This window comes from Pogona vitticeps, chromosome 3 (genome assembly GCF_051106095.1).
Source record: "Pogona vitticeps strain Pit_001003342236 chromosome 3, PviZW2.1, whole genome shotgun sequence".
Classification (NCBI taxonomy): Eukaryota; Metazoa; Chordata; class Lepidosauria; order Squamata; family Agamidae; genus Pogona; species Pogona vitticeps.
The window spans coordinates 99,295,851-99,311,953 of NC_135785.1; the positions used below are offsets into that span (position 1 = coordinate 99,295,851).

Here is a 16,103-nt window from a genome sequence, read left to right on the forward strand (position 1 = left end):
TTTGAGGGAAGAAATGTTAGAAAGCAACAGTTTAGAGTGCCTGCAGCCTGGCTTTACTTGAGCAGGGAGAAAGGAAGCAGTTGGTTTACCTGTCTTCCCAATAACTCAGTTGTCCAGCCTAGTTGTTTCTTGAAATTACTAGTTGATAAGCATGGGATGTTTGAATTTATTGTGCTGCAAATCTCATAGTTCTTTGTTCTGGGAGGTCCACCTCACATACTTATAGCTGCATTATAGGCTTAGAATTCCTAGATTCCTTTTCTGCATAGGAAGACAGGGCAGAGTTAGGCCCGTGCTGGGCCTCGGAAGCCTTCCCAGCTAGAGTTTCTCCAGGTGCAGCACTGGAGAATGGGTAGTTGTCTGTGGGAATGGGTATGTGAAGTAGAACTCCCAGAATGGAGAATTAGGGATTTCTAGTAAAAATAAAAAAAATCAGTGCCTACTAATTGATGGCTTGTTCTTATAGAAAGTATGCTCTTCAAATGTACAGTATCAGATGCAGCTGGAAGGCTCTGTTCACTTTAACAAAACAATGGTAACTGACTCATTCCCAGTATATTTTGATATACCTCCCCCTAGTCCTCAGTCTGCTAGCATGATAGATTTTGCAGGCAGTATAAAAGGAGAGCAGGTGTAGTATAAAAAGTTGAATGAACTACTAGGATTCAGGACACCTGGGTTCAAATTCCTATTAACCCATAGAAACAAGGGGTGGGGGTCGCAACAGCAATGGTAAGTAATAATTACCATGTGCCATCAAGTTGATTCTGACTCACGGTGACCTTTTCCAGGGTTTTCTAAGTATAGATATTCAAAAGTGGTTTCCATTTTCTAGTGGCATCCTGGAACTACACAACTTGCCCGGTGCTGCAGAGAGACACAGTAGGGGAACAAATTCACAATCTTTGGGTCTGCCACCATGTAGCCAGCTCACTAAGCTATCCAGCCAACTCAGCAATGTGAAGATGAAATCTCTAGGTGAACTCCTGGCTGTCTGGTGATTGCGAAGGATTCCTTCTTCTGTGCCCCACTGTGTCATATATATACACAGTGAGATCATTCAGATATTGCCAGTGGTGATGTAGAATAGGATTGAGCAACTTCTCCAGGGTTTTCAGAAGACCTACTCTTCAGCCTTTCTCAGTGCCCACAACAGCTCCTTCATTAAAAAGCCACACACACTCCAGATGGCCCACAGCACCTTTTGTGAGGTGTGATTGATCATTTGGGACTTAATTTCCCTTTTGTTTTTATGGAAGGTGTGCTGGGTTGCACTTTCCCAGCTCCAGTGTAGCAGAAGTAGATATTGTGTCTGTGGAGTAAGTTAGGAGAAAGAGCTATAACCAGAGAGCAGGAGCTTCAAGCTATGCTGGGTAGTTTTGATCTAATACAGTGGTGCCTTGCTTAACAGTTACCTCGTTAAATGACGAAACCGCTTGACGATGAAGTTTTTGCGATTGCACAACGATGTTCTGATAGGAAAAATTCGCTTCACGATGATCGGTTCCCTGCTTCGGGAACCGATTTTTCACTAGACAGCAATTTTCAAACAGCTGATCGACAGCTCTAAAATGGCCGCCCGCTGTGCAAAATGGCTCCCCGCTGTGCTTTAGGACGGATTCCTCACTATACAGGCACCAGAAAATGGCTGCCCTATGGAGATTCTTTGCTTTACGATGAGGTATTTAGCCCATTGGAACGCATTGATGGGTTTTCAGTGGGTTTTAATGGGTTTTTAAAATTCGCTTGACAGCAATTTCATTTAACAACGATTTCGCTGGAACTGATTAACGTCATCAAGCGAGGCACCACTGTAGTTCCCAACCTTGGGTTCCCAGATGTTCTTGGAATAAAACTTTCAGAAGTCTTCACCACTAGTGCTAGCCAGGATTTCTGAGAGTTGTAGTCCCACAGCATCTGGGGATCCAAGATGGGATAGCACTGCACTACAACAACCTGTGCATACTAGATAGTGCAGATTGTACTTCAGATTGACAGCAAGACCATCTGAGTATAAAAGCAGTTTAAAAGGCAGTGTTGCAGAAGCAATAGTCGAAACCACAGCTGTAATAAGGGAAATAGCATGAATAAATTTGTGATAATTTCTGCGCAAGAACTAGATTTTAAAGGTGTGGAGGAGGAAATAGTGTGATTTGTTCTTAGCCTGTCAATGAAAGTGTACACAAATGTAAGGAAGGGTTTTGTACTATTTATGACAGTGGGATAGTTGCTGAAAAGGGAGGATGATTAAAGAGCTAGGCAAGTTGATTTCAACAGGCTTTTCATTTGTTATTGAAATAGCTGGCATGAATTTTCTATGGAAGTACTGTAATGGATGGGCAGAAATTCAAGGTTTTGGAAGAACATTTTAATAGAGGACTGGCAAGAAAAACTATTCAGTGACTGAGTGACAGCTGGGGGGAGAGAGTTTCTCCACCCATGCAGCTGCCATTGCCCTCAATTGAGTTGAGTACTTGGATTTGTTGCTTTTGTTCTGGCTGCCACCCCAAACAAACTGAGCTGGTGCAAGTGTTATGTCAACTAGCAAACTCCCACAGATAATTCCTGCCACACCCTCAGTGGCAGATGATAGTACTGAGATAATTCAGAGTGTTCACTTCCAGTTCTTGACATTGCAGCATCTCCAGTATGCACGGCTTACAGGTATAATAGGTATATAGAAAATTGCCTTCATTATGAGTCAGGCCCACTGATTTGTCAGTATAGTCTACAGAGACTAGTAGCGTTCCAAATTTCAGAGAGGTGTATTTCCTTATCTTCTTATTTGAAGGTTTTTGTTTGCAGTACATGTGTGGTTCCATTGAGCAATATATACTTTTAATTGGTCATTACCAGCCTGCACACAAAAATAAATCATTCACATTGTTTTCAGGGTTTTACATAAGAGATGAGAAACACATGTGTCCCTCCAGAAGTTCTAATCAGATTATTAGTATCACAGGATGATGGGAGTTGCAGTCTACCAAACAGCAGCTGTGCATTCTTTATGTCTAGGTTAGATAGCTGAATGACCACCTGACTCTTCCTTTGTTCTACCCTAGCCTGTCACCATCAAAGTTTAGTCAGAAAGGTGCTGGCCACGGGAATGGATTGAGCGAAGCTGTACAATAGTAGGACATAGCTTATTGCTTCCATTCTTTCTTGTCCTGGGAAAGCAACTTGTTCTCTGCCTACAGTGGGATTGGAGTACTCTGAACTCAGTGATGGAGAACTGTTATCTCTCCATCACTCTCCAGAAATAAGTTTGTGATTTCTGTCCCATTAATGTCAAGCATGATACATAAATGGAAATTAAAGAGTTATGTTTAAATATAATGACTAGTATGATGGCCAAACTGATGGGGGGCACAAGTAAGTTTCCATTTTATGTTGTTTAAAAACATTTGTGTTTTGGTCCTGCAATCACAGTCCCTTTGCAGAAGCACATTTATGCACACAGATCTGCTATTTATGCTATCTGCTGTCTTTGTAGGAGTTTAAAAAAAAACCTGAAATAAAACTATTTACATCAGGGAGCTCATTAGGTAAAGGTAAAGGTTCCCCTTGACAATTTTTGTCCAGTCGTGTTCGACTCTAGGGGGCGGTGCTCATCCCCGTTTCCAAGCCATAGAGCCAGCATTTTGTCCGAAGACAAACAATCTTCTGTGGTCACATGGCCAGTGCGACTTAGACACGGAACGCTGTTACCTTCCCACCAAAGTGGTCCCTATTTATCTACTTGCATTTGCATGCTTTCGAACCGCTAGGTTGGCGGGAGCTGGGACAAAGCAATGGGAGCTCACTCCATCGCGTGGATTTGATCTTACGACTGCTTGGTCTTCTGACCCTGCAGCACAGGCTTCTGCGGTTTAGCCCGCAGCGCCACCACGTCCCAGGGAGCTCATTAAATGTATATAATAATAAATGTAATAATCTTTGGTTATTGTCTCTATGGCATGTTCCAGGTCCATGTAGAGGTAGGCACTGTTGTATCTGTGGGTGTAGCAATATATGTATTTGCCTCCTGTTGCTTCCATAGTCTCTGGCTCTGTGCTTTTTTATGTGTGTATTGATGAAATACTGTACGTGGTTGTATAGTGGTGGTGGATGCCCAAGGGATGAGCAGAAAAACAGGATTTCAATCTTAAAGATCATATGTTGGTGTTTGATGTCTTTGGAAGTGCTTATAGAAAGAAATTAACAAAGAAAAATGTAGTACATTGTTCAGTCCATAGTTGGTAACTGGATCATTTTCTGCTGTGGTTTCCATATTTTTAAAAGTGTGTTTCTTTTGCAGCAAGCAAGGGCAGAGCAAGAAGAGGAGTTTATCAGTAATACTCTGTTTAAGAAGATTCAGGCTTTGCAGAAGGAGAAGGAGACACTTGCAGTCAACTATGAAAAGGAAGAAGAATTTCTCACTAATGAGCTCTCAAGGAAGCTGATGCAGGTACTTTTTCTTTTACTTGACTTTTTAAAAGAGGGGAAAAAAACCTGTTTCAGAGTTGGAGTTTGGTTTGAGGGATTATATTTTGTGTTACTACTGTCATAGCCTCAAAAACTAGTTGTAAATGTTAAAAAGGGGGAAAGAAATGTATAAGTATAAAAACAACAGAACAGATTAAAATAGTCTTGTTTTTAAGAACTAGGTCATCACAGGTGACTAGGAATTCCAAGTAGGTGAGTGAGCAGCTGGACATAAGAGGATGGATTGCTTCCCTTCTTCTGTAGCCTATTGAGAAATATAAGAAACTAATGGAGGAACGTTTGCTCTAATAGGTTATTAAAGAAAACCAATAGCTTTTTCTGAAGCTGGCATAGAAAACAGTATGGAATAGTTGGAATGTAATGAGAAATCACGATTTATGAAGCTGGGAATTAATACTTGTTTTCATACTGTGATTTGGAGTGCAAAATCAAACTACTGTACACATTTCTGTTTGAACTTAATGGAAACTTGGATTTTGAGTATCATCATGTAACTGTTGAGGCCAGTGCTGGAGAGACATTCATGGGCATAACCCTCATTCTTGGGTTAATAAATCGGGTTTATTAAAGTGATATTGTTACATCAGAACCAGCTCATAGACTACATCTTGAGCAAACATTATGAAGATTCAAGAGATGCTACAGTGTTGCTTTAGCTCTCCTGGATGGAGACATCTTTATCAGTTTACTTAAAGGATTAAACCTGCTTTTTAAAAACCTTGTACTGCTGGGGAAAATACTGCTAAAAAGGTTTTGAAACTGTGAGTTTCAGGATGTTGCGAACATGCAACTCTCATTCTGCAGCCATTCAAATAGTATAATGTTTGCACTTGGTTAATTTATAGTTTCACAAAGTGTTTTCAAAGTCCATGGTGAACACATTAATCTGTTCTGCTTTCTCTGGGATGTTCAAGTCATACAGATTTTCAGGGTCTCTGATTGCAGATAACATTGTGCCATTGCAAAACAGTTAGCAAAGCGGCTGCCTCCTAATGCTTGAGCACATGCATTGTTAAACCTTTGCCTTTCACAATTTAGGGACTAAGTAGATTAAAAGTGGCATCTGGGAAAAGCTTCCAGAAGGTTTTGTTCAGTACATTGTAAATGCAAAGCTGACTGAATATGAGAGCTGTAGTCCTCCTCCCATTAGCTGCTTGGCAGGAATTTCCTAGATCAGCATGATTTGCATTATTGTTAGAAACACACTGATGTACGTATCAGCTTGTCGGTTTTAGTGCTAGAAGGTATTGATTTGAAATGTGCTTCAAGCCTGGTAGTCTAATTGTTAAATAAAAGTAAGCTTACACATTCAAATAGACTTTACTCAGATACCCATCTCCTCTGAGAACTTTTTTTTTCATAGTGGCGTATTGTAACACGTGTGCTAATCTGACCTGTAAAATGCCTGGATGTTGCTTTTAGTAAAACTGTACTTACGTATAGGCCCTGTAAAGCCATTTTGTCCAGTTAGCTTTATGTAGCACAGTAATTGATTTCATACATAATGCGTTGCAGAAACAGAGAAGATGGAATGCCCTATTAGCAGCCATCTTGAAATGGAGGCTGCTTGTCAGAAGAAATGCTTCACAGAGTGACTGATTATTGTTCAAAATGTTCAGAGATGCCCATGAGTTTCCTTTAATTCTCATGTTCAACTGAGCCACAACATACTTCCTTCATTTCTTTATTTTTCTTTTCATCTCCTAACATACTTCACACTGGAGATGCACTTGGTACTAGTTTTTCTCTGCAGGCCATGAGGTGCAAATTACAGTGGTTCCTTGCTTAATGATTGCCTCGTTAAATGACGAAACCGCTATACGATGACTGTTTTGTGATTGCTTTTGCGATCGCAAAACGATATTTTAATAGGCAAAATCCGCTTTGCAACGATCGGTTCCCTGCTTCGGGAACCGATTCTTTGCATTACGACGTTTTAAAAACAGCTGATCGGCGGCTTCAAAATGGCCGCCTGTTGTTTAAAATGGCTCCCCGTTGAGTTTTTGGACGGATTCCTCGCTATACAGGCACCGAAAATGGCCACCCCTATGGAGGATCTTCACTGGATGGTGAGTTTTTCAGCCCATTGGAACGCATTGAACGGGTTTTCAATGCGTTTCAATGGGATTTTTTTTATTTCGCTTAACGAGGATTTCACTCTACAGCGATTTCGCTGGAACAGATTATTCTCATTAAGCGAGGCACCACTGTATGTTTTAATTGCTTGGATTCAGTATTTCTAAATTTCCTACAACTTTTATCCCTGGGCACCCTTACCCAAGGCTGCTTAGTGATGATAATTATTATAATGATGATGTTGATAAATACAGTGCTAAACACACCGTGAATGTTTAGTGAAGATATTCAGATGAAGTTTGGAACAGATGTGCAACTTTGTCTGTACACCACGGCAAGATTCAAAAACTAGATGGAATAAAGTTTTAAAATGCCAGTATTGTAAAATCACTAACAAAATTGAAAATAAAATACCTTGGAATTCTAGAGGCAGATAACATCCTGCACACAAAAGTTAAAGAACTGACAGAAAGGGAATACATCAAAAGACTGTAGAAAAACTTTAAATCAAAATTAATTGGTGGAAATACAATCAGAGCCAGTAAACACATGGTCATTAGATACCCAGCTAGAATAATAGATTGGACCCAAAATGAATTAGAAGAACTGGATTGAAAAACATGGAAACTAATGAACATGCATTGTGTACTACATCCAGAAAGTAATGTGGATAGATATTTACCATGAAATATTGGAGGCCATGGATTACTGCAAATACAGCAGACAGTAGAGAGGAAAAAAAGAAGCTGAAATGATTATATCAGTACAAGCAGAGAAAAATTACTTAAGGCAATGAAAATGGAGAATATTTTGAAAACAATAGAAACAAAAGCTCAATATAGGAAATAACTATTTGAAAATAAATTTAACAGTTGGAAAAATAAACCACTACATAGACAACACCTGAGAAATATTGGAGAGCATGATAATAATTCAACACGGGTGTGGCTAAAACTGGGGGCCATTAAGAAAAAAAATGAAGACTTGATTTTCACTGCACAAGAACAAGCACTCCAAACCAGTGTGATGGAAGCTAAGATTCAAGGAATTAGTGCTACCACCAAATGTCGACTCTGCCAAGAAAAAGATGAATCTCTGTCATACCTCATCTGCGAATGTCCAAAGATTGGACAAAAATATTACAAAATTAAACATGATAGAGTAGCAGAATTAGTTCACTGGTCATTATGCAAAAAAATATAACTTGCCAGCCTCCAAAAACCCCTGGGAACATTAGATAAAGGTGGTGTCAGAAAATGATGACGTCAAGATTTTGTGGGATTTCCATATCCAAACTGATGGACACCTTGTACATAGCATACCAGATAGCAGTAATAGAATGAAGAAATGTCCAGATCATTGACATTGCAATGCCAGAGTTTATTATAAGGAATGGTAGAGTTGACAATAAGGAATTGGAAAAACTAACTAATTCAGATTTTACCTTTAGTTTATTTTTTAAGTTTTATGTAAACTGCCCAGAGTAGACACATTCTAGATGTTCTATAAGTTTAATAACTAAATAAAAGTAAATAAAATAAATAACAAAATACAGACATCTAGCAATTAAAATATCTCACTTGTGGGTTAAAGATACCTCAGTGGTCCCCATTGTCATCAGGACTTTGGGAACAATATCAAGAATTTTCAGACAGTATTATAAGCAATTGGAGACTCCATAAACAAATCTTCAGAAGCTACAAAACCCGACAATATTAGGAAGAGCATAGATGCGACATTGATATTTAACAGACACTTAGATTTTTGGTTTAAACTTGTATCTGTTATATAATACCAGTCAATGTTTCTATAATTTTGATTGACTGTGCCTGGTATTTTTGAATAATAATAATAATTTATATTGCACTCTATACCAGATGCATTCAAATAAAATCAATAATGTACAAACATGCAACACATTTAACCACAATCCTTAGATAATACTGTATATGTGAATGTGATTCTGTCCAGAAACACTGCTTTTGTCACAGCTGACAGAGTAAAGAGCCTTTTTGCCCCAGAGCTCTGTTAGGAATCTCAGCTGTACAGTCTTCCATGCATAGGACAAGTCAAGGTAGCTAAAGTTAACAGCTGATATATTAAGAGAAGAGCTGTTCCAAAACCACTTGCATATTTGTAGGGATATTAAAGAATCTTTGCATGTGTTATGTTTCATGCAGGAGAAAGCATCACAACCAGGGGAGAGGGTGAGATTAAAAAAAAGGTACTTTTAGAATTCAAAATAAGGGGGAGGCTCTTGTCCTAATTCATGGGCTGAACGGGAAGCCTCTGAGAGATTGGACTGAATCCCCTAGGCCTTCATTTTCCTGTCCCTGCACTAGAATTGAGGAGTCTTGGTTTGTGACAGATGCTGTATTTGTTAACTAGGGAGCCGACAAATTGAGTCAGGTAGCAAATAGCAACCAGGGGAGAGGGCGAGATATAAAAATGTACTTTTAGAATTCAAAAAATACATGTTCAGGCTATGAATAAGTCTATTCACATACAAACTCATCAAAGGTTTCTCCCCTTCCTGCCTCACTAGCTTTCTTCCCTCTGAGCAGTGTTTTGCTTGTTGCTGATCGGAATCAATTTGCCCATCTATTGCATAACCCAGAAATCTGTCAGACACTCATCTACCTTGCTCATCTCTTGCTAACACTATACGTAAGCATATAAGCAGAAGCAGCACAATATCCCTTTAAAAGGAGAAAGATTTATTCTGTACTTACATTTATTGTATTGTGTCTTATTCCATTTCAATAGACCTTTCCTGTTTTTTGTCAAATGCCATTCTTCACTTTTACTTTTGTCATAATTTATGTATTTTAATCTGCCATTTTAAGAAATCCCTCTAGTGGTTATGTTCCTTGTTCTGAGTGTTTGTCATCACTAATGTTGTACAGTATTACCTATAAGAATTGTGTAGCTTTAAAATACATTCGATTTTCAATGTCTCTTATTATAGCTACAGCATGAGAAGGCTGAACTTGAACAGCATTTAGAACAAGAACAGGAATTCCAAGTGAACAAATTGATGAAGAAAATTAAAAAACTGGAAAATGATACCATTTCAAAGCAACTAACTCTCGAGCAGGTAAATGTGTTATCTGTGTTATATTACACTTTTGATAATAACACTGTGACATTAGCTGGGCTGGTATATTGACATGAAATATTCAGTTGCTCAGGGAACATAACGATTTCACACAGCTTCTATGAGGGACAGAGAATTTGTCAGTTTGGCTGGGATTAACATTTTACGCGTCGGAAAGGTGTAAAACTGGGAAGAAGTCCTGATAGATAAGATGGGGAGCTTACAGGCAAGGAGATGTGAAATATGCAGAGTAAGTAATAGACTTTAAAAGAAGACTTTGAAGGCAGTTTGGTGGAGAATTCATCTCTAGGAAAAAGACAGAAGAGACAGAAAATCCAGGAAAGAAAGAAGCTTGAAGAAAACTTGCGTAACACTGGGCAGAAAGGACAGAGCAGGAGCTAGGGATCCCTTTTTCCTCTCTACATTCCCTTGAAAATAATTGTTTGCGACAACATGCTAGCAGCAAATTAGGCTAGGACTACCCCATTCTTATTCTTTCTGTACACCATCATGGCCTGTTACTATTTCAAGAATTCAAAGACTTGCAGAAGGAGGTCTTTTGAAAGCATGAATCAAAGTGCTTGACTCTCCTGGCCCAGACAAGTCCACTCCCTCCTTCCCTGTGCTTGGACACTGTTTGGAAATCAGAGCCACTTGGCCAAATCCACACTATCCTGGTGCTCAGCTCTCTGCCCAAATAGGAAGGAAGTACTGCTTTCTGACCAAGCAGAGACTGAAGGTGTGGAACTGCCGGGTATACCACAAGTTCTTGCAGTTAAAGGATAGTGTGACTGAAGAAATGCAGTTTTGTACATAAAGGGGTTGTGTACAGTTGTCAGTAAAAAGTGAGTCAGCAAGGGAAGCCTGGAGGTCTGGATTGTTATCTGGGCTTAATGTTACAGAGTCTAGAGTCCCAGGATGGGGTATATTGGGTTTTCAGATGTTTTTGAGTATCAGCTCCTAGATGCTCTCACTGGCATGGCCAAAGATAAGAAATTATGCAGTAGGAAATGCACTCTCAAGCAATGTAAAGGTGACACATTCCCTGTCATGGTCACAAATCTTGATCCTCACAGCTGTTTTTTTCTTGTCACTGGGGCATTGGGGTTTTGTTACTTTAAGAAGGTGCCATGAGAACAATCAGAGAGAGAGAAAGAAATGCAAATGGTGCATATTACAGATAGGTTTGAAGTTGCCAGTCACTTCTTCAGGATATCTGAAATAAATTATCAGATCACAACATTGTTTGGCATCTCTTACTTACATAATGATTTATCTTCCTTGGGAAATCTGTCATTTGCTTTTTTATATCACAGGATATACTTAAAAATAGGTTGGGATTTCTCCATGGCTTAGCAGTTCAGTCAGCAAAGAAGTTATAGTCCTACACCTGATATTTATGTGTTTCATGACTATTCAAATTTTTACTTAGTTGCAGTGTGCAAGAATCACTTTAATACTGTCACATTTAAATTGCATTGTAAAATATGTATATGTAAAAAACAAAAAAGCACATTTATTCATAGTAATTATTACTTCTAGGCAGCTATTCCCATAATCTCTCATTTCTAGCCAGTAAAAAGAATTTGAGCATTTGAGGTTTGGGAATGACATTCATTTCTCTGGGATACTATGTTCCAGCATGGGCTTTGATGCGCAGCAGCCTATTTAATGTTGGCTGCAAAGGTGGTTTTTCTGCAGAAGTATACCAAAAGCCATTGTACGCTGTAATGTTCCTTCTTGGATGCACACCTTAACGTGTTGAGGGGGTTTGAGTGTGTCAGAGAAGCTGACAGCAGTGCTTTCAGGAAGTTAGACTCCCATTTCAAGCCTGGACTCCTAGCAGGGTTCGTTTCGTTTAGTCGTTTAGTCGTGTCCGACTCTTTGTGACCCCATGGACCAGAGCACGCCAGGCCCTCCTATCTTCCACTGCCTCCCGGAGTTGTGTCAGATTCATGTTGGTTGCTTCGGTGACACTGTCCAACCATCTCATCCTCTGTCGTCCCCTTCTCCTCTTGCCTTCACACTTTCCCAACATTAAGGTCTTTTCCAGGGAGTCCTGTCTTCTCATGAGATGGCCAAAGTATTGGAGCCTCAGCTTCAGGATCTGTCCTTCCAGTGAGCACTCAGGATTGATTTCCTTTAGAATTGATAGGTTTGTTCTCCTTGCAGTCCAGGGGACTCTCAAGAGTCTCCTCCAGCACCACAATTCAAAGGCATCAATTCTTCGGCGGTCTGCTTTCTTTATGGTCCAGCTCTCACTTCCATACATCACTACAGGAAAAACCATAGCTTTGACTATTCTGACTTTTGTTGGCAAGGTGATATCTTTGCTTTTTAAGATACTGTCAAGGTTTGTCATCGCTTTCCTCCCAAGAAGCAGGTGTCTTTTATTTTCGTGGCTGCTGTCTCCATCTGCAGTGATTATGGAGCCCAAGAAGGTAAAATCTGTCACTGCCTCCATATCTTCCCCTTCTATTTCCCAGGAGGTGATGGGACCAGTGGCCATGATCTTAGTTTTTTTGATGTTGAGTTTAAGACCGTTTTTTGCACTCTCCTCTTTCACCCTCATTACAAGGTTCTTTAGTTCCTCCTCGCGTTCTGCCATCAGAGTGATATAATCTGCATATCGGAGGTTGTTGATATTTCTTCCAGCAATCTTAATTCCAGTTTGGGATTCCACCAGTCCAGCCTTCCGCATGATGTACTCTGCATATAAGTTAAATAAGCAGGGAGACAATAATGTTGTACTCCTTTCCCAATTTTGAACCAATCAGTTGTTCCATATCCAGTTCTAACTGTTGCTTCCTGTCCCACATATAGGTTTCTCAGGAGATGGACAAGGTGCTCAGGCACTCCCATTTCTTTAAGGACTTGCCATAGTGTGCTGTGGTCCACACAGTCAAAGGCTTTTGCATAATCAATGAAGCAGAAGTAGATGTTTTTCTGGAACTCTCTGGCTTTCTCCATAATCCAGCGCAAGTTAGCAATTTGGTCTCGAGTTCCTCTGCCTCTTCGGAATCCAGCTTGTACTTCTGGGAGTTCTCGGTCCACATATTGCTGAAGCCTACCTTGGAGGATTTTGAGCATAACCTTGCTAGCGTGTGAAATGAGTGCAATTGTGCGGTAGTTGGAGCATTCTTTGGCACTTCCCTTCTTTGGTATTGGGATGTAGACTGATCTTTTCCAGTCCTCTGGCCACTGTTGACTTTTCCAAACTTGCTGGCATATTGAATGTAGCACCTTAACAGCATCATCTTGTAAGATTTTAAATAGTTCAGCTGGAATGCCATCACCTCCACTGGCCTTGTTGTTAGCCAGACTTTCTAAGGCCCACTTGACTTCACTCTCCAGGATGTCTGGCTCTAGGTCAGCAACTACATTGCCTGGGTTGTCTGGGATATCCAAATCTTTCTGATATAATTCCTCTGTGTATTCTTGCCACATCTTCTTGATGTCTTCTGCTTCTGTGAGGTCCCTTCCATTTTTGTCCTTTATCATGTCCATCCTTGCACCAAAGGTTCCTCTGATATCTCCAATTTTCCTGAACAGATCTCTGGTTTTTCCTTTTCTGTTATTTTCCTCTATTTCTTTGCATTGTTCATTTAAGAAGGCTCTCTTGTCTCTCCTTGCTATTCTTTGGAAGTCTGCATTCAATTTTCTTTAACTTTCCCTATCTCCCCTGCATTTTGTTTCCCTTCTCCTCTCTGCTATTTGTAAGGCTTCCTTGGACAGCCACTTTGCTTTCTTGCATTTCCTTTTCTTTGGGATGGTTTTTGTTGCTGCTTCCTGTACAATGTTACGAGCCTCTATCCAAAGTTCTTCAGGCACTCTGTCCACCAAATCGAGTTCCTTAAATCTGTTCTTCACTTCCACTGTGTATTCATGAGGGATTTGATTTAGATTATACCTGAGTAGCCCAGTGGTTTTTCCTACTCTCTTCAGTTTAAGCTTGAATTTTGCTATGAGAAGCTGATGATCAGAGCCACAATCAGCTCCAGGTCTTGTTTTTGCTGACTGTATAGAGCTTCTCCATCTTTGGCTGCAGAGAATATAATCAATCTGATTTCGATATTGCCCATCTGGTGATTTCCATGTGTAGAGTCGCCTCTTGTGTTGTTGGAAAAGAGTGTTTGTGATGACCAGCTTGTTCTCTTGGCAAAACTCTATTAGCCTTTGCCCTGCTTCATTTTGAACTCCAAGGCCAAACTTCCCTGTTGTTCCTTTTATCTCTTGACTCCCTACTTTAGCATTCCAGTCCCCTAGAATGAGAAGAACATCTTTCTTTGGTGTCAGTTCTAGAAGGTGTTGTAAATCTTCAAAAAATTGTTCAATTTCAGTCTCCTCAGCAATGGAGGTTGGTGCATAAACTTGGATTATTGTGATGTTGTAAGGTCTGCCTTGGATTCGTATTGACATCATTCTATCATTTTTGAGATTGTATCCCATTACACCTTCACCCACTCTTTTGTTGACTATGAGGGCTACTCCATTCTTTCTATGGGATTTGTGCCCACAATAGTAGACATGATAATCATCTGAGTTGAATTCACCTATTCCTGTCCATTTTAGTTCACTGACGCCCAGGATGTCAATGTTTATTCTTGCCATCTCCTGTTTGACCACCTCCAGCTTCCCAAGGTTCATAGATCTTACATTCCAGGTTCCTATGCAATATTTTTCTTTGCAACATCGGACTTTCCTTTCACTTCCAGGCACGTCCACAGCTGAGCGTCCTTTCGGCTTTGGCCCAACCACTTCATTAGCTCTGGAGCTACTTGTACTTGTCCTCCGCTCTTCCTCAGTAGTATGTTGGACGCCTTCCGACCTGAGGGGCCCATCTTCCAGCGTCATATCTTTTAGCCTTTTGTTTCTGATCATGGGGCATTCTTGGCAAAGATACTGGAGTGGGATTGCCGGTTCCTACTCCAGGTGGATTGCGTTTAGTCGGAACTCTCCACTATGACCTGTCCGCCTTGGGTGGCCCTGCACGGCATAGCCCATAGCTTCTCTGAGTTGCTCAAGCCCCTTCGCCGCGACAAGGCAGCAATGCATGAAGGGGCCTAGCAGGGTTACTGAAGGCAAAATGTTCACAGCTGAGACACCAGACTCAGATGCATACACCTTCTTCAGGAGTGTCTGTTGCATCAGCAGAAGATAAGGGATAGTTCCAATGGTGATGGAGCATTAGCTGAAGGTGACGTTGGCAGAAGATGTCTGACAGACAGTGACAGTAACACTCAAGCTAACTTTTGTTAGTATTGTGCAGAAGCGCAATAGTAAACCACTGCTGAACCTTTCTTACTTTGTCACTGACTATGATGTGTCAGTCCAAAACAAAAATACAGTGGTGCCCCGCTTAACGATTACCCCGTTTAACGACGAAATCACTTCACGAGAATGTTTTTGCAATCGCTATTGCAATCACAAAACAGTATTTCAAATGGCTTATTTCACTTCCCAACGATCGGTTCCCTGCTTCGGAACCAGTTTTTCGCTTTACGACTATCAGAAAACACCTGATCGTCGGGTTTCAGAATGGCCGCCCACTGTTCAAAATGGCTCCCCGCTATGCTTAGGATGGATTCCTCACATTGCAGGCACCAGAAAATGACCGCCCTATGGAGGATCTTCGCTGGACTGCCCGTTAGAACGCATTGAACAGTTTTCAATATGTTTCAATGGGCTTTTTACTTTCGCTTGACGATGATTTTGTTCTACAGCGATTTCGCTGGAACAGATTAACGTCGTCAAGCGAGGCACCACGGTATAGTGCTAGAGGATGAGACTCCCAGGTTGGAAAGCACTCAGTCAGCTGCTGGGGAAGGACAAGTACTAATAGTGCTGTTGCTAATGACACAGCTAGATTAAAGCCAGAAGTGAAGAGTCCAGTGCTGCACAAAACATACAGTTGGAATATCTCCAGTGTGAGAAATACGAATCAAGGCAAACTGGAAACTGTAAAGCAAGAAATTGAATGTATGAACATTGCAGTGGTTCCTGTCAGTGAACTGGAATGGGACATTTTCAGTCAGACAACTACCAAGTATTAGATTCTGGAAGTGACAAACTCAAAAGAAATTGAGTGATTCTAAAACTGAGGCAAGATATACTAGCAGAGACAGCTAGAGGCTATAATGCAAGGTCTGGCCAAATAGTATCAGTCAGGCTTCAGGCAAAACCTATCAACATAACCATTATATAAGTCTATGTTCCTACTATAGTTGCTGAAGAAGATGAAATTGAAAGCTCTTATACAGGCATCCAAGAGGAAATTGATAAAATGAAGTGATAAATGTAGGGATCTTACAAGATTTAAAGCAACACCTGCACAGCTGGTGTTAACAAGGATCTGCCCCTGGGAATGACCATACACTCACGCGTCCGGCAGCGGCCTCGCTCATCCTTCCAATCACTTCCAGGTCCCCACTCTCTTCTTGCTCAG

The 16,103-nt window shown here is 40.6% G+C and overlaps 1 protein-coding gene across 1 annotated transcript in view; it reads left to right on the plus strand.

Moving 5' to 3' along the window:
- The window catches only part of CCDC6 (coiled-coil domain containing 6), a 69,139-nt gene that overhangs the window by 22,402 nt on the left and 30,634 nt on the right, over window positions 1–16,103 (plus strand). Inside the window, exons 2-3 of the mRNA XM_020802244.3 lie at window positions 4,298–4,447; window positions 9,530–9,658. Of these exons, the coding sequence (XP_020657903.3) occupies window positions 4,298–4,447; window positions 9,530–9,658 (279 nt within the window). The remainder of the gene's footprint in view (window positions 1–4,297; window positions 4,448–9,529; window positions 9,659–16,103) is intronic.